The sequence below is a fragment of the Nestor notabilis genome, unplaced genomic scaffold (genome assembly GCF_000696875.1).
Source record: "Nestor notabilis isolate BGI_N333 unplaced genomic scaffold, ASM69687v1 scaffold15759, whole genome shotgun sequence".
NCBI classification, from domain to species: Eukaryota; Metazoa; Chordata; class Aves; order Psittaciformes; family Psittacidae; genus Nestor; species Nestor notabilis.
In genome coordinates, this window is record NW_009944204.1 from 14550 (window position 1) to 42115 (window position 27566).

The 27566-nt window shown below is 38.0% G+C and overlaps 1 protein-coding gene across 1 annotated transcript in view; it reads right to left on the reverse strand.

The window, feature by feature from the left end:
* Positions 1-259: 259 nt before the first annotated feature.
* The window catches only part of HEATR1 (HEAT repeat containing 1), a gene marked incomplete at its 5' end in the record, with an annotated part of 35340 nt that continues 8033 nt past the window's right edge, over positions 260-27566 (reverse strand). Inside the window, 36 exons of the mRNA XM_010022329.1 lie at positions 260-497; positions 913-1021; positions 1735-1893; positions 2264-2418; positions 3150-3318; positions 3408-3512; positions 3772-3906; positions 4594-4752; positions 5259-5409; positions 5950-6239; positions 6457-6597; positions 7407-7530; positions 8374-8420; positions 9069-9235; positions 10129-10255; positions 10861-11091; positions 11699-11827; positions 12993-13114; positions 13383-13501; positions 14274-14417; positions 15643-15749; positions 16149-16280; positions 17005-17247; positions 18108-18275; positions 18636-18808; positions 19332-19524; positions 21028-21176; positions 21418-21601; positions 22079-22276; positions 22757-22878; positions 23148-23359; positions 23637-23725; positions 24727-24822; positions 25441-25548; positions 26780-26897; positions 27380-27490. Coding sequence (XP_010020631.1) covers positions 409-497; positions 913-1021; positions 1735-1893; positions 2264-2418; positions 3150-3318; positions 3408-3512; positions 3772-3906; positions 4594-4752; positions 5259-5409; positions 5950-6239; positions 6457-6597; positions 7407-7530; positions 8374-8420; positions 9069-9235; positions 10129-10255; positions 10861-11091; positions 11699-11827; positions 12993-13114; positions 13383-13501; positions 14274-14417; positions 15643-15749; positions 16149-16280; positions 17005-17247; positions 18108-18275; positions 18636-18808; positions 19332-19524; positions 21028-21176; positions 21418-21601; positions 22079-22276; positions 22757-22878; positions 23148-23359; positions 23637-23725; positions 24727-24822; positions 25441-25548; positions 26780-26897; positions 27380-27490 — 5275 coding nt within the window. The remainder of the gene's footprint in view (positions 498-912; positions 1022-1734; positions 1894-2263; positions 2419-3149; positions 3319-3407; positions 3513-3771; positions 3907-4593; positions 4753-5258; positions 5410-5949; positions 6240-6456; positions 6598-7406; positions 7531-8373; positions 8421-9068; positions 9236-10128; positions 10256-10860; positions 11092-11698; positions 11828-12992; positions 13115-13382; positions 13502-14273; positions 14418-15642; positions 15750-16148; positions 16281-17004; positions 17248-18107; positions 18276-18635; positions 18809-19331; positions 19525-21027; positions 21177-21417; positions 21602-22078; positions 22277-22756; positions 22879-23147; positions 23360-23636; positions 23726-24726; positions 24823-25440; positions 25549-26779; positions 26898-27379; positions 27491-27566) is intronic.

A 27566-nucleotide genomic window follows, 5' to 3' on the forward strand; every position in this document is an offset into this window, starting at 1 on the left:
AGTATCTTCAGCGGCTTTACTTTTTACTTCCCTAAAAAGGACAGAAAAGCAGATTCTCAGTACTGCAGTGCATGGGTGCCATGAGTACCATGCTTACAGTCCCTCCACAGAGACAGTGACTGCATACCCCAAACACAGCGGAACTCTGAGTGTCTTTCATGTCACTCTGTGCCTATTTGCTTATGGTTTGTTCTAGTCTCCCGCTATTAAAAAAACAGCAGTTAAGGAAAAGTCATACATAAAGTCCCCAGACCATCCAGAAATTATAAAACCAGATTCTTACAATGTTTTATTAAAAAGTTAAGATCTTTGCTCTGATAAAAATTAGTATGACTAATTTTGCCTGTAATACTAGCATGTGTGAAGCTGACATGATTCAGACAAAATCTGAAAACAGAGGAGATCAACTTAGAAGTAGCTTTGGAGTGGTTCTCCTAAAATGACTTCTAGTTGTTGAATTGTCTTCTGACACAGCTGTTCCACTTCTTCACATTCATCTAGAAAAAAAAAGAAAGCAGGAATTAAGTAGAACAGCCATTAGAAAGCTACCCTAGGAAGGCCTCATCACTCGTCAAGGCCAGAACTGGCTTCAAACACCAGATATGAAATTATTATTAAAAAATACTTTGGCACTGACTCAAGACTTGGGCAAATTATTTCTATTGTAACACTGATCTAAAGCATGAAATGAGGGAGATGTGCACATTGAAGAAACTACCATAACTGTACTTCAGAATTACTGGATACAATCTATTTCAGTTTGCATCCCGTGCAGTTTAACCTACCATATACCAATATGTAAGATTTACAGCAACTATAGCAATCATACTGTCTGAACCTCTGAAAGGTGACCCTTATTTTCTTTTTTGTCTTAGGCCAGTTGTCTGTACCAGTGCCACTTTAGAACATTACCTTCCATGAGCTCAGCTAAGAATGGAATGGATTCAGGTAGCAGGACCAGGTAGTTCTCTTTCAGTTTCTGTGCAACTTCTACCAAAGCAAGCAGAGCAGCAAATCGGACCTAAATCAAAACAATAATCTTTGTAAGGAAACAAACATTACAGTATAGTTCTCTGTTTTCTCCCATCTGCCTCCACTTTCTTTCCATCTAAGTTTGTAACCTAGCTTCTGCTACTGAAAGGAACTAGTTTTAAGCCAATTTAAATCTCAACATTTGGGTTAAGATAATGTGAAAGGAAAAAATAGGTTGCAAGAAGCAGGTATGTTGCTGTAAGTTATTTGATAAAATGGTCTTGAACTTCCTGTTACAACACAACTCTGGTTCATTGTATCAGAAGGACTTAGCTCAGTACAATGAAAACCCAAGTACTTCCCCTGAAGAGCTACAGCCTGTCAAATAGGAGAGTCTTGACAACTCTATGTAATAAGCAAGTCTGAAGGTTGATTGATAACTGTCTTTGAGTTCCCCCTCTTTCTTCCTACACAGACAGCTTTTATTCCAACAGCTACCTCATCTTTAAAGAACCCAAACCACACAGTACAGCAGACATCCACATGTGGTGTATTGGCTGCTTACAGTAAGAGCAGAAGGCCATTTTGTTCACATCTCTCTATGGCTTGGGAGTAGCACAGTTCTCCCAGTACAGTATCAGTATTGTAACTTAGGCTAGTATTTTAGTAGTGACTTGGCTAATCCAATTCTGGTTTTGGAGGCACTGTTCCCAATTTCTAATGCAACAGAGAAAACCAGTTTGAATTCTGACAGCTTCCAACCTTAGGAGAGGTGTGCCTCATTTTCAGCAGGATCTGGTAGTTCAGTGGTTTCCAAAGAGAATCATCTGCCATTGCCACTGCAAACTGAGCTATGCAGGGTATCAGGTGGGCTGTCACTCTGTCCTGGAACTTCTCATCTCCTCCAAGTGTATTTTCTAGCTGTGGAATAAAAAGCTTGTCAAACAGATCCAAACAAATAAATTCAGCCAAAAGTACTTCTAGCTTTGGCTTTCAGATGCTCAAGAGTTACACCGAAGAGCATCAGTAGGAGTGCAACTGGTCTGCAAGAACTCAACAACATGCATGAATCTTACAGAATGAAGATGTTCAGAAAGAGGATAAAACAGTAATTCAGAGCCTTAGTCAAAGCAGTTAATACTGCTTTGTCTTTTGGCCACAGACAATAAATTAATTCCTCCCTTTTTGCTAAGGAAGAGGATTGGTGAGGTTTAATAGTTAAAAATAAGGAAATTTTCAGATGGGGAAAAAAAAGTCAGTTTTGAATTGTTTTTCCTATGTCTGTCAATACCTGATCAACCAGAGGCATCATCAAGGTTTCTGTTCTTTCCTTACTCAGGAAATTCTGGGTGTCAAACAGGAAAAGCTTGTGTAGACAGTTCATGGTGAACTGCAACAGCAGACAGCTCTTCTCTGTGTTATTCTCAGAGTCAAAGAAAGCTTCATCTATATGTCAATCAAGGAGAAGGGGGAAAAAAAAATCATTAAAAAAAACCCCAAAACTTTCCCACAAGATAGATAGAAACATTATTCATTTGTGAACGTAGCTAGAGGATGACGACATAGCAATTATGTACTCATCACTCAGAACAATGAAGATGCAATATATTATCTGGCTTTTAGCTAATGCCGTAGCAGGTCTGCCACTGCTGTTCATAGTCAGCTGGGGATAAAAGAGTATAGACACGGGCTATAGGAAGACACAGGCCATACCAGTGGATATGGAGAATTTCTTCACTACAAATAGGATGAGCAAATAGTTTCCCATATAAAAAACTAATACGTATTTTTGCCAGGAAAGCAGAGAAGTCTGAACACACCAGGCAGCATGTTGGAGAAATCAGTGAGTAGAAAAAAAAGGAAAAAGGCCAAACAGAAACAAGTTTTTTCCCCACACAACCTCATTCTCATGGAACTCACTGGGACTGACACTGAAAATTTTCATGTGGTCTCAAGTTTGTACTGGCAAGCCCAGAGCCATGGATGAAATACGTCCTTTTGTTCCACCAGAATAAGAAAGATGCCTTATTTATGAGAGAAAGAAGAAAGAGAAATGAGGTATGTGCTGTGAAGTAAATCCTGGAAGACTAAACTTTCAGCAATTATAATTAACCTCTTTCAGCAATTAATTTAGCCTGCCAACAACACCTCTCTATAGTTAGTAACTGAAAACTTACCCGTTTTAGAAACGTTGACCTGGTTCAGTGTCTCAGCAAACGGCTTCAATAAATGACCAGCAAACAGGGTGAAGAGGCCCTTGAGCTTGTCTGCGATGCAGTCTGCAATTCGGTGGAATGTCAGTAGTCTGTCTTTTAGGGCAGACTCTGTTTTGGACCAATCAAAGAGCTGAAAGTGGAAGGCAGATTAGCTCTTTACTGTGTCTGTCCACTGGAAAACACAAATGTGCTGATGCAGATGTATTATAAACTTCTTACCTTAAAGAAGAGGGGTCTGAAAGAAGCCTCGGAAAGTTTCATGACCATACTTATTAGACAATCAATAATGTAAGTCTCTGTCTTACCAACTTCCTCTAAATCATCCTGGGAAAAATTAGAAAAGAGAATTCCAAATTTGAAATGGAAGAATTTGAGCTTTCAAAGCATATTTTAGTTTGTTGCAGACTAAATATCTAACTGTGATGTTTTCGACTACAAGAACGATTCCAGAATACAGACTATTTGTTACCCAGAATTTCCAAGCACATATGTCATGGAAACTACTAATATTTTTTTAAAAACAACTGATAGAATTAGCATGTAGAGGTTGAGCTGCTGCTGTTCATCCCACTAAACAAGCTACCTGGGCATGATCTGTTCGGAAGTCCAGGGCTTTCATGAAAAATGCTGTCAGCTCAGACTGATGGGAGATCAGGTGCTCCTTCTCCATACTAACAATGTGCTCCTTCAAAATGTTCATAAGAGGAACGAGGCAGTTCTGCCAAAACAAAAGCAAAGCAATGCAAAGACAACTGTGATACTGGCAGTAACTGAGAAACATAAAAAGGAAATTGGATTTTGCTTCTTCACATATTTACTCATTAAAATACTGTCAATAAAATAAATAAGCTTTTTCCTACACTTTTGGGGGGTTTGAGTTAGTAGGATTCCTGAAAAGAGTTTGGTCTCTCCTGGTTGAAAATTATGACTCAACTTGTGTTCCCAGCAGATAAATCAAGGCCTTTATGAATGGACAGTCTCTCAAGCATTCATAATCTAACATGCTAAGGATATTAAACTGGTGCATTTCTCCTAGGTCTAACTTTCCTGAATCACCACTGCAGTAAAAAAGAAAACAGAGATAATATAAAGACTGTGCTAGGTTTGGCTGGCATGGAGTTAGTTTTCTTCATAGCAGCTCACAAGGTGCTGTGTTTTAGATTTGTGACCAAAATGACACTGGTAACAAACTGACCAGTGCTCACAAAGCCACAAAGTTAAGGCTTCCTTTGTTTATCACTCTGCTGTCCCAGTGAGTAGACTGATGGTGGGTAAGAGGTTGGGACAGGACACAGCCAGGACAGCTGAATCAAATTTTGCACTGCTTGGGTTTTTTGGTTTCGTTTTTTTTTCCCTTTCATTCTTTTTAACCACAATGCAAAAGAATGGAGAAAAAAATCCTTACCTTCCGGGTATTTACCACTTCACTGTAACACTTCATAACCGCAGGCAAGAGTATTCGGGAAGCAAGCCTTGTAGCTAGGATAGTTTTCAATGATGATACACGTAAGCTTATCTGGGAAGAAGGACCAAACTCGACCACAATCTTTTCCAAGCGGACAACCTATCAGGAAATCCAGCAAAAGTCAGGCATACTTACAACAACTCGAGAACTTGTTTTACAATAATCTGTTGCAAATGGTGACAGGAATTTTGCTGTTTGCAGCACTTGGAGCACCTTATGTTAAGATGACGGTGTACAGAGCTTTGCTGTCTTTTTCAGACTGAAAAAACACACATCAGCAGCAGGGGGTCAGAATTACCCTAACCCTGGAATTACCCTAACACATTTGATGGTATCATGGATATTGTAGAATGATCCTCCAGGATTCATCTTCCTTTCCAAATATGCAAACTACAAGCTATCAGAGGGAGGAGTAGGAGATGCTCTTATATTTTTTGTCTTACTTATCTGCATAAGGTGAGTAGAAGAGTAATGCGTTATGATCTTTCAGATAATTGGTGCATCTATTTCAGTTTCAGAAACAAACAAGTAATCTCTGTATCTTCTTCTAGGAACTGGGCAGATCCTGTCCCCCTTTACATATCTGTAGGAATTACAGAGCTCACCTGCAGCAAGCAATCCAAAAGATAAGGGCTAAGGAAGTGTGGTAATGTTTCTGCAACCTTCAGCAGAGCAGTGACAGCACTCAGCAAGTAAATCTCATTGGAAACCAGCTCCTTCTTATTTTTTAAAGTCTTCAACAATGCTGGCATCAGCCTGTGAATAACCAAGCATAGACAGAGGAAGGTGAAACCACTGACCAGTTGGAGGCACATTTCCAATCCCATAAATCCATCTGTTAAGCCTGCAGAGACAAATTCTACATGACTTTTTTACACGTGTATTTAAGAAAACCCAGTATTCTTGGCTATTCTGCTGTATTTCATTTTTTCGAAGCTAATGAAGGGTATTAGATTTCAAATTGCAGAATGGTTCTGATCAGAAGCTATCTTCGAAATCACCTAGTGACATCTTTCACTAGTTCAGGTTGCTCAAAGCCCTGTCTTCTGTTTAAAGATTTAATGACAATAAGAAACTTGAACTCTACTGATTCTAAAACTCTTAAAATTTCACCACTAGCTGCTTCGTTCTATGACCAGGAAGCACCTTTAAGCACTACAAATACCTTTATTCTTATCTATACAAACACACATAGGCAGACTGCCACTTGGCCTTCACCAGCATTCCTTCAGTAACACATTTTAGTATAACTAATTCCTGCTACAATTGGTTCTGTTAAAAAGAACCCAACAGTACCTTGGAAGTAGAGGTATTGCTTGGGCTTTCAGCGTACAGGTGACCTCAGCTATACAGAGCAAAGCACTTCCCATCACATTCTTTTCCTCTTTCTCTGAAGAAATCAGATCAATGGCAGTTTTCAGAACAGGAACAAATGTCACTGGATTTTCTGTGCCAAAACCTTTGCAGAGTAGCTTAAGGCTGAACAAAGCAGTTTGCCTGTTGATGGCTTGCTCCTCCTCTTCCTCTTTTCTTTTACACTGTGCAACAGCGATGAGCTCAGGAACTAGTTCTAAGAGCTGCAGGATCTAAAAATACAAGAGAAAACACCCTTTAGACATGCAATTAGAAACTCAGAACATGCAAGGTAATGATGGGCAGAGAGCCTACATCTCACTACTCCAGAGCTGCCTGCCAGACTTGGCTAGTTGTTGTCTTTACATAGAGCAAACCAATTCTACATCCTCTCTCTCTCTCTTTCTCTGGGTACTTCTAAAGGAACTGAGTTTAAGCACTTAGCCTCACCTGGCTCTTCTGCCACTTTGTGCGTTGCTGCACCTTATTGTTCAAAAGGTCCATTGCCTTACGTCTCACAGATGGGAGCTGATTCGCTATTAGTCCCCTAATTACAGGGATGAAGGTTTCTGTTGGCAATAAGGCATTAACCTACAAGAAAACACAAACAAAACAATACCATAAACGCTATTCCATGTGCTGTGACCTGGCAGCCGCCAAATAAGACAGGAAAACTCTCTTTGACTTCCCACATGGGTTTCCGGATCAAGATCAAGAGAGGACAGCCAGCAGCACTGGATCTGAGGCAAGCAAAAGAACAAAGCAGGTTCCAGTTACAGTAGTGGCTGCTAACCAGCCATTATCCACTACCTCTGAGATTTCCTCAGCAATTCCTGTTTACACTGCTCTCCCTCCTTACCCTAAAATACTTCTGGTAGCGCCCTCTGCACATGCATCAGGAAAACTGGAATACGCCTCACAGGCAAAAAGACCCCAAAATCCAGAAGAAAAGAGACATGCTCCACAGCATGCAATGAGATAGCCAGTCTAATTCTACAAATATACTTCCGATCAGAAAAAGATTAGAAAGAAAAATGTAAGGAATTTTTTTCCTAACTTCAATTCCATGTAGAGATATACAACAGTTCTATTAGCATTAGTTAAACCATTTTATGAGTTAACAGTGAGAAATGCTGCCAAAAGCCATTCTTTTCCACCATGTTGTAAAACGACGGTGTCCAGCCAGTAGAATACTAACTAGAGGAAATAGGCATTACTGCCTAAGCTGTTAGCTGTAGTTACTGAAGTTGTTAGAGGAGTTTAAACAACAATGCACTAGCTTGCAGACCATCCAGTGAAGATCAGTACTAATGAACAGGAAATCCTACAAAGGTTATAATGATTTTAATAAGCAAAAGCAGAAATGTCCCACTGCTAACATGAAAGCTAATGAGACATACTTTATCCAGCATATCATAGGACTTGTTAAGCAGAACTCTCCAAAATTTGGCTGTTGGCTTGTCCACGTTTCCTTCCACTGAAGATGCCACAGTGTTAATATAGTGAAGAACTTCTTCTAATAGCCTAGATAGAGAGGAAGCATCTTTTAGTAATAACAAGGACACTATAGAAGTTGACTTTCTTACTGGAAAACATGGAATTTCACAGAATGAAACGAGAAAAGAAAATTAAACACCTAATGGAGAGACTAGCAGATCACATCTGCATATTAACAAAAAGCTATGGCAGTAAGGATAATCATGCGCACATTAAAGAGGTCTACCTATTACCCCCAGATTAGCATCACATAAAAGAGTAGTTCTACTTAGGAACTTTAAAACAAAAACAATCTGGGAAGATACAGATGTTTAAAAATGAGCTTTTAAGGAACACAGCATTTAAACTAAATCCTACACCCTTTTTCATGTAGAACAAACATAAAAGTTAAGCTTCTGCAACAGAAACCCTCAATTTCGCATCATTGGCTGTTACAGCCCAGCAACTACAACTACGATCTGTGATTACTGGTAATTTTCTTACACCAGTGTAGGGGCACCTGTGAACCATGATTTTTTTCCTACTAATGAAGTGACATGTTTTGCTAAAAATCTGGAATTCTTTAAGAGACTCCATCATCAATAGCATAACAATTATGGCCAAGTGTGCAAATAAGCACTATGAGAAATGCAGGAAGAGTGGATTTTGGATAGAGCAATCTTTCAGAAATGAAAAACTCCACATCATACAAAAACCAAAAAATCAAGCCCCAAACAAAAAACCAAACTAAATAACTTGCATACAGTTTGTTGCTGAGTACAGTTTAAAGTGTCCTTGGGGGAAAAAAAATTCTAATGGAACTACATTTAAAAAACATTCCCAGGTTGTAGTAAAAGCTAGAAATAATAGTGGAGCGGATTTAAAGCATACCTCTGTTCCAGCTTCTGCAACTCTTCTGTTTCTTCACATTCAACTATCTGGTTTAAAAAGGAAGAATGAAAACACCAAGTGTGAAACTTTCATCTCCCCATTAAGATAATATCTCAGTATATGCAAATTTGTTTGTTCTAAATGAAATGTCCACTAACATGGTAAGCATGAGCTCCCCATATTGGCACTTAATCCATCATTCTAGAAGAAAATCTGAGAATTTTAGGTAAAGCAGTCACTGTAGCAAATACATTTCATGCTGGTGAACAACATTCAGTTGAAAAAGAGGGAAGTACTTCCAGCTAGAGCCACAGCCTAAAATTTATAACATTTATTTTGTCTTTTCAGAGTTAATAGTATGAATCACACTCCAAACTTTGAGTTATACAGGCTGTGAGTGAAATCCCAGCCTCCATAAAGCCACTGGGAATTCTCTGGGACCAGAATTTCACTTTATTACCTATTCATCAATCACACAAACAGTCTACCTGGAAAAGCCATATTAAAAAACAAGTAGCATTACTGAGAAGTTTCAAAACTCTGTCAATAAAGGTGTCAGTAAGATACACTGGACAGTGTATTCTTTCATCCCCATTGCATATAAAACCATACTAAAAAGCAAATTAAATCTCATCTATTACAGTATGGCACAATTACTTAATGTGATAAATTTAAAAGCAATCTGCCATTATTACCTTCTTCACAAAACTCTGAGAGGATAAAAGCTGTGACATGAAGGAGACTGACAAGAACTTGAAATGCCGAAGTTGTTTGTCTGAGTGACACTCCACATTAAAGAGCTGCCCATCCTGATTTTTTAGCTGTGTCTTGCATGTTCTTGACTTTTTTGGCCCAGGATCATCTGTTGAAAATGTTCACAAAACAAATTTGTAGCCAAGAGAAAAAGCCATTTGATTTCTGGTTATGGAAACAAAGTAAAATTACAGTCAGATGCCCTTCAAGGATAGTCATTCTGCAGTATCCAAAATTATGTCGAAGTTCCAAAGACAATGCTCTGAAATACCACAGGAGATGAATTTTTTATTTCAACAGCCTCAAAAGAAGCAGTGCCATTTCACAGCCATGCCATCTGATCATTTTTACATGAAGAATCTTTTTTCTTGGTGCTAAAGCTATGGTACACTGGCTACAAACATGAGTTTAGAAGCAGGACCACATACACTGCATCACACACCAGAAATTACTGGTAGACTCTGTGAGCTTGTCTTCTGTAACAGCTTTTCATTTCAGCTGAATGATTTACTTGATCTTTTAAATGAGGACTACTGTTTGATTCTGAGTGCTCAAATTAATCTATAATTAAAAGGATTAAAAAAAAAAACTTAAGTAATCACGTATCAGCTGTATTATTAAAAAAAAAAAAAAGCCATTATAGTAATTCTGTATCGCTCAGTCTTCTGTCAAGAGGAGTAACAGAACCATAGAATCATACAATGGTTTGAGTTGGAAGGGACATTTAAGGTCATCTAGTCCAACACCCCTGCCACGGGCAGGGACACCTTCCACTAGACCAGTTTGCTCAAAGCTCCATCCAACCTGGCCTTGAACACTGCCAGGGATGGGGCAGCCACAGCTTCTCTGGGCACCCTGTGCCAGTGTCTCACCACCCTCAAAATAAAAAATGTCTTCCTTATATCTAGTCTAAATCTATCCTCTTTCAGTTTAAAATCATTACCCCATGTCCCCTGCAACAGGAGGGTTTACATGCGTTTGCTGACTCCGTCTTGTGGTTACCTTCTTTGTTCTCTGGCAGCTCTGTCAAGTACTGGATTATTTTCATCATGCTCTGGAACTGAGTCTGTACATTAAATTCACAACAGATGGAAATCCAAAATGCAGTGTCTGCTTCCAGAACAGCATCCTGTTTATGGTTTCAAAATTAAAAAAAAATAGAAAAAAAGAAAAAAAAAATCAAGAATAAGTATTACTAATAATGATGAAAAGACTCAAAAAATCCTCCGTGAGTTTGTGAAAATGCCATAGTGAGCTGGATTAACACCAAGGGTAACAGCAAGAAGGTCTTGGAGAGGATGTAGTTCCAGAGTGTAGAGATTAAATTGCTACAGCAAAGGCTGAATCTTTTCATCAGTGTTGCTTTAATCTTTTAGTTTTCCCCATAAACTATGCTTTCACCTAATCCAAGGACCTGCCTGCACAAAAAGGTAATAGTTTTTACCTTGGTCTGTACAAGAACACCAGTACCATGTGTCACAAACACAGTTATTATAAAAAACCTAACTTTTAAAATACTGGAGCCCTTCATAATCAGATTATCAGCTCATCTTCAGGTCAAGCACTGCTGTACAATATGATCAGATTTATTGTTCAGGCTCCAGGACAAAACAATATTGTATCTGCAATACAAATTTTATCAACATCACCATGAGGTTCTGCTATAGCACAAGCTCAGAGCTCACTATTTATTTTATTATACTCTAAGGGGTTGTCTTGCACTAGTCTTCTTACCTTCTCTGTGCTTGATGTTGCAGTTACAGTTTTGGTGACATACTGCTCGAACAGCAGTACTAGAAGAACCCAGAGGAACTTGTCTCCTCCCACTGTAGTAATCAACTGGGCCAGGATTGGCAGACGGCGGTGCTCTGGCACATGGGGCAAGGCATCCACAAACACACGGATGATCTTGATCACCACCTCTTCCACACTGCCAGAGGACTCTGAGAGATCACTGTCTTCAGCCTGCGTACAAACAGCACAGCACAGCAGTTCAAACAGGTTATTGCAGGTGGGTACAAGTTCGTTCTTGTAAATTCAAAAAATGAGAGAAAGCTCTGTGTGCCTGACAATGGCATTACCAAAAGCAGAATCTCAAAGAAAAGGTAAGTGCTCCAAAATAAACAGCTTTCAATCACACAACTCCTTCTCAGTGTTTGAGGAAGATGCTTCAAATAAAATCAGAAAGAAAAGGAAGGATAAGGGGAAAAAAAAAGGAAGGGAGAGGAAAGAAAGGCGGGAGGTTACTTGGCATCAGTTGATGATGAAAAACCTCAAACTTAAAGTACGTTTCAGGTCCTCTTTAGGTACGGTTGTGATATTGTTTTACCTAAACCATTTATGAAGTGCAGGAGCTTGTAACATTAGAAAGAAGCAGTAGTCTGATGAACTGAGTTGGTCAGACAAGGAGCAGCCTGTTAATACAGTTATATATAATTGAATTTCTATCCAAAAATAATCCTAGATTAGGTTACAACTTATTCTACCACTGATATTCTAAACCACTTACTCTACTTAACAATCTTAATTGTTCACCTTTTTTGACTCTTTTGCATCACATAGACTGATTTACCTGTATAAGAGCTGGAATAACCATCTGCACTGTCTTATTAATTACTTGGAATGTGTAAGTATCATCCAGACGCAAGACATTTGCTCCCATGAATGTAAAAATGGGCATAATATTGTGGAGAACTTTATCCTGGAAAAGAAGACAGATGAGAGTAATAATTTTTTTTAACTCTGCTGCTCTGCATATTATACCTTAAGGCATTTCTCCTTCTCACAAATGCCACAAGATTCCTATAAAAGAAAATGAGACTCATTCATTAGTCTCAAAAATCTTCACTGAACTAATTTTAAATGTAGGGTGCCCCTTAAAGCCAATTACTATGTGATTGTTAGAATTCTAAATATTATTTAGAAACCAAGATAACTTCTAAGCAAGTAATTCATGAGTGGAAATTGAGAGTTTAGTCTGATGAAATACCTAGTGCCGTGCAAAATCAGCTATGGGGAGATTTGCAGAAGCACAAATGTGAGTGTGGTGCAGATTCCAGGCATTTTCATACCTTTCCCACCCACCCTTTTTATATCTGTAAAACATCTGCAATATCTACAATCATACAATGGAAACCAACCATGTTCATTTTAAGTTTTGTCTTTTTGAGGGGGTTAGACTGTAAACACAGTAAATAGTTTGAGGGCTGGATTAGAGGTGTCACCTAACTCAAGAGTTAGTTTCCTAGATTCTACCAAAACTTAGAGCAAGAAGTTCTGGGCACATTTTTCATTCAGTTTTAGTGAACTGAATTAGTGTTTAAAAAGAGTGATGAGACTCATACAAAAATATTTCCTTGTACTCTGACCTTGAAAATCTTGTAAGAGCTAATATTAATGTAAAAAGCTTGGTTCTATAGCAGGTGATGGCAGTACGATGGCAACAAAGGAAAACAATCCCAACAATCAAATTCCAAATCCTCCAAAGGTTTGTCAAAAACATTCCAAATTTTGTCTTTCAGAAAATGCTATCCTTCCAAATGTGTGGTGAAAGTACTGAGGTAAAGATGAAGATACAAACTGATTCTGATACACCTGGATACATTTTGCTGCATTTATAATTTCAAAAGAATCTTACTTAGAAGAGTGAGCATACAGTCAAATTTCAATCCATCAAGTATCAAGACAGATTTGATCTCAAGTTAAATGGAACAGAAAGCCCTAAAAGAGCAGGGAACCTGTATGTTCTGCCTCTTGCTCCTTTTAGAAAGTTTCTCCCTGTACAACAGTTCTGTATGTTCTTCACTCTTCCCAGTATTTGGAACCTGAAGAGAAGAGTCAGCACATAAATGTCACGTACTACTTACAGGAAACATGCCGGCAACAGCACCAAGGAGAAGCAGTGCATGGTGGTGTGTCTGGGGCATTTTAGAAATCCTGATGCACTGCACTATCAGTTCCACATTGAATTTTTCTTTATCGAGAGTATCTGCCAGTAAAAAATATTCACTATTAAAAAATACCAATACTTCAATGGTCAACCATGTAAGAAAGAAAGCACACTCCAGCACTGGTTTCAATTTGCAAGCCATACCTAAAGGATCTAAAAAAAATGATTTAGAAGGCAACTTTGTGTACACTGTAGACTAATCTCTCTCTCCTTAACAATACTGTGTAGACTGAAAGAAGGAAGAAGTTAGAGGCCATTATTTCAATGTTGTACTGGTGAGAGAAGAAAGGCACCTAGCAATTTTTACCTGCAGGGATCTTGCTACGGTCTGAAGTCAATTTCTGACAGATGCTTAGCAGGCAGCTGAGGATTAGCTGCTTTGTGTATTCCATATTTTCTTCTTCTGATGCCATAGGTTCCAGACACCTACACATTCAGGAAAAATATTAAGAGATTGAAAAAGGAGGCAAAAGTAAGTGACCAACTGCATATTAAGATACAAATAACCAATGGCAATCTTCATTCTACAGAAGTTCTAAATTGAGGCTTCTAAAAAGGTCTTGACAAAAACTGTTTCCTTTTTTGTTTTCAAGCACATCAACTGGTCTTATAAAAGACATTTAATCAAAGCACTGACAAGAGCATAAGATGATTACCTGAAATACGTTTGCCGGCCTATGCAAAGGCAAGTCATAAGAAAAAAAGATAAATACCCAGCCTGTATGTAAACTTTCCTAAGGGTCTGGAGATAGGGCTGGCAGAAAAAGTGACAATTTTATTGAGTCGCACTGCGTGAAGGCTGCTCCCCAGTGTTTTGAGAGGAATTTCAACACTTAGCGTGTTATTACAGTATCTTTGCAAAATACACAAGTCCTGTCAATTGTGCCAGTTTTAGCACAGGTATCATCCTTCTTAGCAATCCCAAGCCCTCCCACCTGAGAAACAAAAGCTTCACTAAGAAGCTATGCATCAGGGAAAAATCTTTAAAAGCCCATTATATTGTTTAAACGGAAAAAAAGTTATAACAACTTCCCATTCCCCTCATCTGATGTACCTAAAAGAAGTTCAAGCAAAAAAGTAAAGCTAAGCTACCAAACATGGCAAAAAAGCGGAGAGAAGTAGCCCATATTTAACACCTTAGAGTGTCTGCTGCAGAAGAGAATGCTGAAGAACTTATGAGTTACGGAGGCACAATTACCGGCTCAGCAGGTTAAAAAGTGGAGGTACCAATGCCTGCGGATGTCTAAGTTTCTTCTTATGCTGCAGCAATTCTAGAATAAGCATAATCCTCTGCCAGCTGAAGTGGCTTGTTTCTGGTGCCAATTCTGCATCTTGAGGCTTTCTAAAAAGGTAAGACAACCAATCAGGATACACAGGGAAAACTAAAGTGTTTCAGGGGATAAACACAAGCATAAGTGAAAAAAAGATGAGTTTTCTTTCACATAGCAATATCCTTTACTGCTTCGCCTGGGAGAGGCAGTAACGTGAGGGCTTTTGATTGAAGCAGCGACACGTTTTGAACAATCAACCGAAAATCCAGACCAAACTTGCAAAAACAAACAAGTATAGCGTGCCTTCTGCATAGAACAATTTTACACAATGAAGCAGGCTTCTGTGGAAAACCCCCTAAAATCTATTACCAAATAACTGTCCAAATGGTGATCTGCTTGCCATCCAGGAAACTTCCATTTTAGAACTACTAGTTGTCTAACCACTGACTATGCAGGCAATGGGAGTGTGTGTACAAGTGTGTGTGTTTATAAACTCTGACAGACATTTACAGACGGACCAATCTAATGGGTGATGATTGCTAAAAACGGTCAAGTGAAGGAAACTAAAACAGCTATTCTAGGTCAAACCAAGAAAAGCAACTCAATATCCTGTTTCAACAACAGCTGACAACCGATGCTTAAAGAAGAGAGTAAGTACAGTGGACAAGACAGCTCCTTCTTTATGAGAATGGAGAGAAGAAACAAGACCAAGATTTCTAAAAATTATAGAATCACAGAATGGTTTGGTTTGGAAGGAACCTTAAAGATCATCTAGTTACAACCCCCCTGCCACAGGCAGGGACACCTTCCCTGCTACTACATTTTGACTGAACCTATTTTTAACCTCTGCGCTTTTAATGATTATATTAACAATTTAACTGAAAGAAAATACTGGTTTCCAGTCAACTATCAGGAACACTTTGATGAGTATCTGTAGGCTTCAGCCATGTGTATGCAATTTGTCCATACATCTTTATAACTAACAAAGGTTAATACCTAAAAAAAAGTGAATGTTGTCCAGTTGTGTCAAACCAGATTTATAAGAGCAAATGTCAACATTAAAACAACTGGATCTTTAGGTTTGGGGTTTTTTTTATTTTTTTACTATAGTTCCATCAGTTCTCCAACAGCAACAGGAGTTGGTTTTCTCCTGCCCAAAGTAGCTCAGAGTTATTTTACCATGCAGGGGAAAGGAGAAATGGATGCTTATGCTTTCAAGACAAACCATGCAACATACTAAAACATGTCGCCTTTTCAAACGATACAGTAGTATTTTGGGATTTCTAGTTATTTTACCTCTGTTGCTGCATTTTCTGCCGTCTAGTTTGCTGAACAGTGGCCAGACTTGTGGTTTTCTCAGGAGGCTCCAGTTCCCTGACTATCTGCTCAGCACACACCGAAATCTGAAACAGTAACCCAAGTACCAATGAACAACGTGTTTTATCACACATCCATACCCCCTCTTTTTATGTTAAAATCACTTCCCTTTCAGGCACATATGTGTATGTAATCCACATATTCAAGTCATATCCCAGAAAATGAAAATCAGTGCAGCAGAAAGAAGTGACTTTGGGTGACTTCATTCACATAATAGAGTGACTAATGCACGGCTTTTAAAGAAATACCTTCTAAAAGCAGTCATTTAATAAACTTTTCATGCATTAACCCAGTTATATTCTGTGACAGATAATTTCTGATTCCTTCATGTTACGAATGATATAAACAACAAGTGTTACTGAAGCGACACAGAAGCACTGTAACAAGTTTGAACATATTTCTGTGTTCTATAGGTTATCACTTACCCCTTTAAACACACTGCTAATTGTCTGGGCACAAAGCGGATTCTTGCAGTTTAACAGTAAATCAAACAACACTTTCAGTAGCTTCTGTTGCACCATCCCGTCTGACAGAGCTGCAAAGAATGGTTTAGTAATCTACAAAAGGGAAAAAAGAAAGGATGCAGGTTTACTGCAAGAGGGCAACAAAAATCACAAGCTCTGGAACTCAGGTCTGTTGGATTATGTATGATACATCCAATCACACATGCATGTTAGTGTGAACATATATCATAAAAACACGCATATTAACTATGTATTTGTATATATACAGGAATCCTTACATGGAAAGCACATACTTGTGCAATAGCCATCAGACCCACTGATGCATGAAATCTTTCACACAGCTTCCCTGGTGGGGAGAACAAACTTGCTGTTGCCAGCCTTTGGTGAGTATATGGTAATACCTGGCTAACAGAAGGCCTGAATTTGTAGCCTCCTTCAAATGAGACTATTTCTCACCTACTACATTTTCTTGACAATTTTTCCTCAGAAGACAAACATGAAGTAAAGCTCCTGCCTGACAGACAAAAACCTGAGGAGAGTGGAACAGTAGTATCTGCAGGCAACGATAAAGGTATTCATTTGCATGCAAATACAATATTTCTACTCTGTGCTTGTCAAAATGCAGAAATAAAGCAAGCAGCAACTTCTCCTTCTGGTAAATTGAAGAGAGAAAGTTTTGCAACCTGTTTAGATGTTTCCAAGACACTATGGAGACCATGAAAACTTGTACTAAAAGAAAAACAGGTCAAAAGCTATGGACTCCTTAACGCATAAAGTCCTGAACACTGCTATTTGCTTTAAGCATAAAAAGCCATACCTGCCCAAGAGCTGTGATCTGAAATGGTGGAATTTCTTCATAGATTTTCTTGGCAGCATTCAGACTTTTGATAAATAAATCCAGACTCTGCTGATTCTTGCACAAGAGGGTTGCTGAATATTCATTAAACTTCCCAAGGATGAGATGCAGGAGAACAACTTCATCTTTCAACATTGCCTCAGGATTCTTAAAGACCTTCTCTAGTAACCGGTCTAGTGCAGGCAAGAGGTGAGAAAGAATCATCTGCAAAGAGAGGAAATTCATAACAGAAGTTTTTATCCATTCTCACATCAACAAATGTCCAATAGCACACCTTCATTTCACTGCGACATTCCCTTTGGTAACACACTGCTTACAGTATTTTATGCAACAGCTATTCATGAGGAAGAATACAAGACTTACTGCAAGATCGCCATAAGTACACGCTATTAAAGTACCTCATCTGCTACTTTGCTATTCTCCTTTGCAGAGTAGTATTTCATATTTTCAAAGAACAGAAACAAAGCAATTATTTTTCACTGATTTATGATTGCTGTCTCTTAACAAAACCCAAATGGGAGCAAGAATGGTCATGCTCTATGCAGTTCACAGTCCTTCTGAGACACATACAACTGAACAGAGCATAAACATTCACAATTTCATTCATGTTTTGAACTTAAAACTCATGTATTTTCCAGCACGTAGAGAAGTCTAAACATATTGGATAAGAGGAAGTTAATACACACAAACAAAATTGCTAGTATTATCTAATACATTATGATTCTCTACAGAAAACTCCATGTTCACTGATACCTAACCAAGGTAATAAATTTCTTCTGGAAGAATCTTCCCACAAAAGAGTCTTTTTCAGTAACATCAAGGGAGTTTCCTTACAAACTCTAGTACAAAACCCTGCAGCCCTTACAGTCCTGGAGTATGCAAATATTTTATTTCACGAAAACATACTTTGCAGCACAACTACATATTATTAGAGGTGTCAACTTAATCCCTAATAGTCTAAGACATTAAAAAGTTATTTAGCAGCATTATTACTAAATGAAATTCGATTTCAGCATTTCAATCAAGTGCAGAACTGAGAAAACAACTACAAAGGTGGTACTTACCTCACCATGGACTTCATGAATAATTTTCATTAAGTTTCTTGTAATGTATGATGGGAAAATGGGGTTCTGTACACTATCAAGTATGTTTTCCAAAGCTTCCGACAATTTTTTCTGCTGGGATTTCTGTTTTGGTTGAGTCTCAAGCTCCTCAAATAGAGTTTCCATAATCTAGTTCATCAAGAAAGTGATAATTAAGTTCTTTCCTTGAATAAATATGCCTTAAACATCTCTTGGATGCTTTTGTAATAATGCAATCTAGATAGAGTTCTAAATCTGTAAATAAACCACAAATTAATACCTCTTATTTGACTGATATCCTCAATTCTCTGCAATAAATCACTTGAATGTTTTTATAGTCTTAAAAAACAAACAAACAAACAAACAAACAAACAAAACACCAAAAATCAGGCTACTATATTCTACAAAGACAAGGAACTTTCCCAGTTAACTTGGCTTCTTTTAGAAAAGATAACAGCTCACAGTAGCAGACAGAACTTGTATTAATGTACACCTTAATAACATAGATACCTGTGCTATGTATTTAGGGTCAGATATGATTTCTTCTGTCTTTTGCTCCAAATGCTGAAGAACAGGATGAAACAGAGACTCCTTTATCCCTCTCAAGGCATGGAGGCAGTTAAGAGCAGCCCTTCGTACTTCACTCACAGGACTACCCAAGTTAATTAGCAAAGATATCACCACTGCAAAAAGAGTAAAAAGGAGAAGAAAACAGAATAAAGTGAGTGGCCAGACTTTAACATATCTGTTCCTCTAGGGGCACCAACATTACTTTGGAATAAAAAGTCATCTCTTTTCACTATAAACCTCTAGATTACACAAAACCAGCACGACTCTCACAGATCATGGCTCTGAACTTCTTCATCACAATCGTTATATTTGCGTTTAAGCTCAGAGAGTTCATATATTGCTACTGACTACCACATCTTATACTGCACAGAAAGTAAGGTGCTGTAGCTGAAATTTTCAGCATAAGTGTGTGGTTTCTTTAATGTTTTTAAGATTAAAAAAACCCATAGATTCACCTACTTTCAAGCTTGGTCTAGTAACTACAGCAGTGAATCAGCAAGAGAGCTGTCGCTACCTAGTACAGCTGAACATAAATAACAGATACCCTTTCTGGTATAAAATATAGTAAAATCGAAAAAAATTAAAAAATCCTTTGATTAACTCTTAAGATGAGAGATGGATGCTGCTTTACTTTACCTGGAGACGATGGCAATAGCAGTTGTTTCTTTTTTTGGCATGTCTGTGATTCAAGCAGTGTGTAGCCAATGTATAGAGCTTGAGTCTGTAGCATTGCACTGACTGCACAGTTCAGCTGATTTGAAAGGTTATAACTGTAAGTCCATAAAATTGAAAGGAATTTGAAGAGAACCTCTGAATCTTTTAGATGTACCTTAAAATTTAACAAAAACAAACAAACAAAAAAGATAAAACCACTTGTTTATAAACGAATTTATCTGGTGAAATGCTACTCATATCATTTGATAAGCCATCCAAATCAAAGGAATGCACAGAAAGAGAATTAAAGTCAGAAACAGTGTCTTTTGGGAAGAAAGAGTTACTGAGTTGATGTGTTTGGGTAAACATTACTTCCATGTCCACAGGTCCAAATGCTGCTTAACAGCTGGCTTACTTAACAGATAATTTGTAGTCTACAGGTATGTACATGCAAGGGTTTGGGTTTTTTTTATCGTAACAGACTGAAAACAAATCCACATGAATATTTTTATAATATGTCAACTGCACAAGAAAATTGTTAAATGCAAAATAACTAACTTCTGTTGGCTGTTTTGTGCAGCAGTAAGCTTAATATTTAACGTGCTTTAAGTAATCCCCAAATTTTTCAATCAGTCATACAAAGTGAGTTTTCAGAAGTCTATAAACTAGTGTCTCAGAAGAGCTGGGCAGAACAGCTTTCTGTGCTGAACAGTCACACCAAACTTCATTCTTAGAATTTATCCTGGCCAGGCTGTATAGACTTTATAATAATAGAGCATGGCCAAAAACTAACAAACTCCGAATCACAAATGTATCACTGACCATCACAGACACAGGTCAGAGCACCTCCTCCCCCCCAAGTAGTAACAGATGCTCCAAGAGGATTAATTACAGGTTTTCACACATCTCAGCCTTCAACTACCCAGACACTGAATCAATCTCCTTAACAGCTCAGTGTCAGTACAACTTTACTAGATCTTGGAGCAACTGATAATTAGACAAAGTTACATACAAGAATTAACACCAGAAACATGTTTTCTTATGAAATCGGTGCTATTACGTCCTTCCTCTCTTTCTGCTTGTTTGTTCTTGCTGAAACAGATCAAATTCTACTAACAGCAGCTTTATGTCAATTACTTGCTTCTCTTTACCTTAGAATGTACAGTTATTACTCCCTGTCATCTAAAACCCAGAGCCTTTATTCTCTTCACAGAAGTGCATCACTTGATGTGGGCGAGAAAATGTGGGATGATGTTATAAGGAAACGTGCAATGGCTTCTAAAAGTTTGCTTTTCATATTTTAATTTAAAAATTAACAATTTTTACAGAGCAACTTTTGCTTTGCTCCCAGGTAGGACCAAAACTTTCAGCTCAGACTTCAAGCTCTTGACCCTGTCCTGCCAATCAGTCTGATGTTTCCACTTTTGCCTCAACTGGGCCATTTATTGGTTTGTTTAGTTTTGCCTTTTTTTTGTTTTCCTTAGCTTTAGTCTTATATTATTATATTAAACTAGGCTTAACTAACCAGCTGAAGCTTAGGCTTCCATCTGCCCATACCCAGCATGCCACAAGCAGTGTTGCATGATCAGTTCTCCATTTTCCACAGTTTTCCTTAGAATTATATAACCGCATAATAGTTGATGACTAATAATTCAGGCAAAAAATGCAAAAATAATACCCTGAGTAAAAGGTTCATCAATGCTCTGTACTGGACAGCATTGCTTCCCTCACTTGCTCCACAGACAAGCAGGTCAAATAGCCCCAAAAGGAGGTGCAGGTAATCTTGGCCATCCTGATTCAGAGATTCGGGATTCCACCAAGTTTTCTCTAAAAAATACAGGTTATAAGTAAGACACAGTGGATGCATATGAACACCTTCAGAAGCCAAAACAAAACACACATCTCTAGGTAAAGGAAGACAACGGACTTGGCTGATTACATGTTCACAAGTAAGTAATCTTTACACATCTCAGTAACAGTAAATGAATAAGGTTAGAGAAGCAAGTCTTGCTTGTTTCCAACAACTTCTAAAGACAAAATAATTTACAGTCAAAACCTTAATACTCACCTTCTGAAAAGGAGAGAGGAGATTTTAGGCCATTAATGTAGGTTTTCAATAAGAACAGAAACATGGCTGACTCTTCTGCATGAGCAGTCTGATCACTATTGAGTTTTTCTATATAGACAGTTAACAAGTCCTTAGGCACTAAAGTTTCCTCTGCTGTTTCAACAGACCAGTTTAAGGGAGTTTCCTGTGAATGAAAATTCATTTTAATTCACACTGTCACAATTTCATGCCATGGAAGACAGAAACTGAGCATTAAAATTCAGCAATATTTAACTTCCAATCCTACTGAATGAGCCAGCAAAACATTTATTCAGTGAGTAAACCCCATGATATTCCTAAGCCACATGATGCCACAGGGTAGCTGACAGAAAAGCCCCATTCTTTGTCTCAAGCTCACAGCACTGAAACATTGAATCAGTTGGTGGGATGCTGGCTAAAGCTCTGGAATTTAATTTTTCAATGCAGACTCACTAGAGTGGTAAAATATAAGACCGACTTTTAATGGCAGGTTCTACTACTGCTGCCAAGTGTGTGGTTTTGCTCTGAAAAGAAATGAAGGTGAGATTTCCAGTCCTTCTCAAGGCTTCTGAACTTCTTCTCCAGTAAAAATAGATTTCTCCATTACCAAGAACATGCCCTCTCCCAACTGCGTAAATCTTACCTCTTCAGGGTCACAAGCTCTGAGATTTTTTATTTTTTTATCCAAGAAACGGAAGACTCTGATAGCCACTGAAAAATAACTCTCCTTCATCTGTGTATTGCAGCAGCACTGAACAAGCACTGAACCAATTATATGAGTAGTTACTTTCTGTCTCACACTGTCAGATTCAGATTCAGCAACGAGTATCAGATCATCAACCTTAGGAAGGGAGTGGAGGAAAAAAAACAAGTATGTAAGATACTTAACTATGACTTTACACCATTTTCCATTTCTGTGTCAAATAAAATCCCTGTTACCTTCTATCATTAGTAACAACTTACTGTCTGCTGTAATGGTACTCTTTGGAATCTGGGAATGCACAAACATCTCTTTCTATGAACTAGCTGCAGGTGCACTTGCTTGATCTCTGGTATTTTTATTCAGGAGACTAAAGATTCCTTTGTCCAAACAGGTTATAGCTTCGCTTCTTCTTTTCCTTATATTAAGGTAGAAATCTATTTTATCTAGATTGTATTAGGGTTTGTTATTCAATGTAAATGTATCTGCCTAGCAGCTTGATGACAGTGCACTAATGCTAAGAGCAACACATACAAAGTTCTTCTATATCATGTCTGTTCTACTCCAGTGTCCACGTGGAAAGTGGGATCTCTTAAGGTTAGGGTAACATGGTACACATACCATTTGCAATAGTGAGGAAGGGTCCCCTGAAGTCATGTTTTTAGAAAACAGCAGAATCATTTTCTTGTTGGCCACTTCAATTAACTCTGCAGTCTTGCTGGATTTAACTGCCTCTTCAAGAGCTGTTCCAAGGAAAAAAAAATCATAATCAGACAATCTAGGTATGCAAGTCACACACTAAAACACTGGTGTCTCAATATTCAGAATCAGTCAGAAACACACTGGACAATTTCTTCATCTTTACAAAGAGTTTTAAAGAACTCCGTGCACACTCACAGCATGCTAACTTGTTAATGACAGGCAGTCTCCTTCAGTATGTGTTTAAGTTCAACGAGGATGATGTTCTACATTGTCACAATTTGTTTGTTTACCAGATTAGTTAATACTTTACCTTCTTGCCAGCCTTTCAGTAAAGGGTGTAAGGAGCAGAGATCAGATTCTGACAGGCAAACAGCCATTTTCCAATCTGAAGATTTTGTGTTTGCATTAGTGATTACCATAAAAGGTAACAACCGCATTACTGCTTCATCCAGGAGTTCCTTTTTCTCTTTCAAAATCTCCTCTTTGACCAAAATTTTTATTGCTCGCTCCAGAACCTTGCACCTAAAAGAGAACAAGTCACATTGAAAACCCATTGCTCAATCATACCAGCAACATTTCCTTGGTTCGTTCTCCATTTTCCACAGGAATCTTCTGAATCCCAATAGCAGTGAGAATAAATAAGGATTTCATGGGCAAGAGTAGGCAAATAATTGAACATTTTTCTTGTAAAAAAATAAGTACCTGAAGTGAAAAACATTTTTTAAAGTATTCTTTAGAGTTACTTTTTAAAATGTAGTTTATACAGAAAGAATATAGAGTGAAAATGGCACAAACATACCACTTCCCATCCTTTGAAAGATCAGCTTTCTGGAAGATGTTCAGAATACTTAATACTACTACTTCTGGATTCACTTGTTTACTGAAAATCTGAAAAGTAATCAAGAAAAAGGAAATGAAAATATAGTAAAATAGATATTATAATGGAAATGCATCTGCTATACCAAGTGGAAACAGGGACCAACATCACTAATTGCGTACCTAGTGATAATCATGTAATAAAAATATTATCAAGGTAAACAGACATTATAAGGCTGCCCACTATGCCCTCTTGATATGCTAAAGCACACAGTATTTACTGAATGCTGAAAGGTCCTTTCCAACCCTAACTCACTTATGATTCTATGTCTGGTAAAATTGACAAACGATAAGCAAACCACTTAATAATTAAAGAACTGCTTTTACTTTACATACCATCAGTATGACAAAAATATAAGGCACATTAACAAAAGATACTAAAGTTTAAAGAAGCACTCGTGCTTCTATTTCTATTTTTTAGTGATTGAGAATGAATGAACACACAAGACCGATTATACTACTGCTAATAATATTCGGCACTACTACTAGCAGAAGCAATAAAGACAGACAGTTACTCTAGCTGGAAACAATCAGTACAATGCACACCAGAGTCCTATTCAGTAAACCTGAGCTGGAGTTTAGGACTTTGTCACTATCAACTGACCAAATGACTCTCTCATGGAAAAACTCAGCTGAGCACCTCTCACTAGTGTAATGACTTGTCACTGCACCATTTTCCATCCAAAAGGCAAATAACATGGCTCGCTTTTTCATAGAAAAATGTATAGGATGAGCAGGAAGGACACTTCACATAATAATCAAAGAATAAAAAAAACATATCAATACATCCACGTTAACTGCAAACACTTTGGGAAATATCAGGAAGCAGAAATTTGAGGTGGAATTGTGAGGTAGTAAACACAAGCCTCCTAAATTTGTGCTGCTTCTTCTTCTTAAAGGACCAAAGCCGTACAATAAGGACATGAGTAGAACAAGGGCAATTATAATGAGTATATTCCAGATACACATATTCAAGAGCTAAAATCACATCTGACATATCAAAAGCTACACACCTCCAAAGAATTGAGAGCAGACATTACAACATCTTTGTTGTCATCCTTGAGGCGATCAAGAATTGCTTCTTCTATGAAAGACTGATCAAAGCCTTCCTGAAAAATGAAGGGAAAAAAGAGCCAAAGGAAAAAATGGATATTTTTTGGTAGCATAACTTACAGGCTTTTAATGAAATATCTGAATCCTAGTACAAGAAAAGTGGTAACATCATCTAAATTAAACCTCACAGGCAGACTAACTTTCAACAACAAAAGAAAGCCACTAGTAAACAATAATTTAGATCTTGGAATGCAAGTATCTTAACAAACAAAAGCAACATATATATAAAGAAGTTCTTCACAGTGAGGGTGGTGAGGCACTGGAATGGGTTGCCCAAGGAAGCTGTGAATGCTCCAACCCTGGCAGTGTTCAAGGCCAGGTTGGACAGAGCCTTGGGTGACATGGTTTAGTGTGTGGTGTCCCTGCCCATGGCAGGGGGGTTGGAACTAGATGATCTTAAGGTCCTTTCCAACCCAAACCATTCTATGACTTTATGACATCCAGAATACAGACAAATGGTTACAGAACCCTACTGAAAACACCATGAAAAACAGTGAGGATGACATATGCATAGTTTAATGTACCACCCATCTTCAACTGATGCATCTGGCAAACAGCTTTTTGAAGACATAGATTCTTAAGTCAGTTCTGTAAGTGAGATTCAGGACACAAACCTTTGATGATTCAATAATATCTTTCAAATGCTGAAGAGCCAGGACCCGCACAGCTGGCTGAGGATGATTCAAACTAAGTAGAAGGGAGGTATCAGAGTCTTCCAGAAACTGAAATACAGATTTCAGAGTGACACACTGCATATTAAAAATTAAGTATATAAAAGAATAACAGCAGTAATTCTTTTAGGATTTTTTTGTACCAGAAGAAAACCTGTATAATTCACACCCAGAAAGTGTCAATTACAGAACAATGATATTGTGTAACTCTTTCAAATTTGTTCTTCACTTTGGCAGACAGATTCTGGAACATAGCTTGAAAAGTACAGTAAGCCACGGGCACCTTTTTGTCCTAGAAAAGCACTACACTTATCTGAGGATTCTGAGAAAGCTCCAGTGACAATGTCAGTGTGACAGAGCACAGATAGAAACAATTAAAAAGTTATCCCTGCCAGTCCAATTGTGTGCACTTATCTCAGGAACCTTAAAGGCTACGAGAGTCATGTGAGCCTTTGCTCTGCATGCCTTTTTTTCCTGTTAATCCACTTGCTATGCAAGTGCCTTTGTTAAATCAGTATAAAAATACATGAAGCACTTCTTTATGTAGTTTAGCTTTTCCTAAGTGCTTTCAGTCTTTCAATAATTGCAAACAACAGCCATAATACTAACCATCTCTTAATAATAAATTCCTTGGACATATCCATATCTGTCGTACTCGTGGTTATTCTGCGTTAGGCTGAGTTTCAATTGCTCTTCAGAAATAGCACAGGAAGAACTCTGTAGTCACTCTATTCATCCATGTTACTGACTGTGAACATCCATAAAATCAATGCAACAAACAGGACCATATCACCTTCTCTCAACAGCGATAAAGTTGTCAACTTTCTCAAAGCAGACACCTCTGACACTGACAAAATCTTTAAATAAGATGAGGCTTTGCTGGGCACCACCATGTTGTCACTATCGACCACAACAGCATATGTAGTGGCCATGTTCCTAAGTAAAAAAACTATTGATAGCAACTGGGGCAGGTAGAAATGTATTAAATTTAACCATGAAAAGAAGATCACACGGCTGTTCATGATAAACAAACTTGAAAGATCTGATAGCTTTTGATTTTACCACAGTTTCGATCAAAGCCCTCCCACAACACCATATTTAAGTCAGTTGTTGGGGTTTTTTTGTAGGGTGTTTTGTTGTTGTTCTTCTATAGTGGGGTTTTTCATGGGAATGGTAGATACTTTGTTTAGAAAGAGGAAGAGAGAACAGAACTTTGCCAGTATCAGCCTTCTGACAGTATAACCAGATAACAGCTAGGATCATGAACTGAGCTTCTACCTACCTTGTATTTGCCACAGCTTAATGAAAGAGAAATAAATTGGTGAAAAAGATTTTGGTCAGCTTCATCTGTGCAATCTTCCAGATGTTTCTCCAACACAGACTCTAAGGCTTTAGGATACCTGCCAACAAACAAACCCTCAACATTTTCCACAGGCATTACAGAAGAACGTGTATTTACTAGAGAAAGACAGGGAAATACAAGGAAGCTGAATGCACACACACTCATTTGAATGCATGCACACAAACACTCACTCATCTGAACCAGCTATTCTAAGTAGCTTTGCAGAGGCAATCAACCATTACGTCTTAACACAGATGAACAGTATACAGACTACTAGGATAAATAATGAGCACAAAAGGTCATGCTACACAGCAAACAGCTGTACAAAAGCCAGTAAGTCTGTGTCCACGTATTACAGTGATGATAAAATATGTAAGGATAGATCAGCAAAATAAAGTTTCGACAAAGATTAGGAGTCAGTTATTTTTACTGTATTTATTTGGGCAAGAATATTGTGCTTACTATAGCCAATAAGCCGAGATCACAGCTGACATCACCACTCTACAGACTGAGGATCTGTCACAGAAACATGGAACTTACTTTCTCTCGAGAAGTCTGATAAGAGGAAGCACCTTTTGATTGAGTGCAGCCATTCTGGTGGGATTAGATTCAGTCTCTGTACCACAGGAGATAAACTCTTCAAGAAACTTGCTGAAATTACAAATGAAAGAAAAAGCCACGTTTTCGATAGAACAGTTCTCACTGATGTTATAAAACACATTGTTCA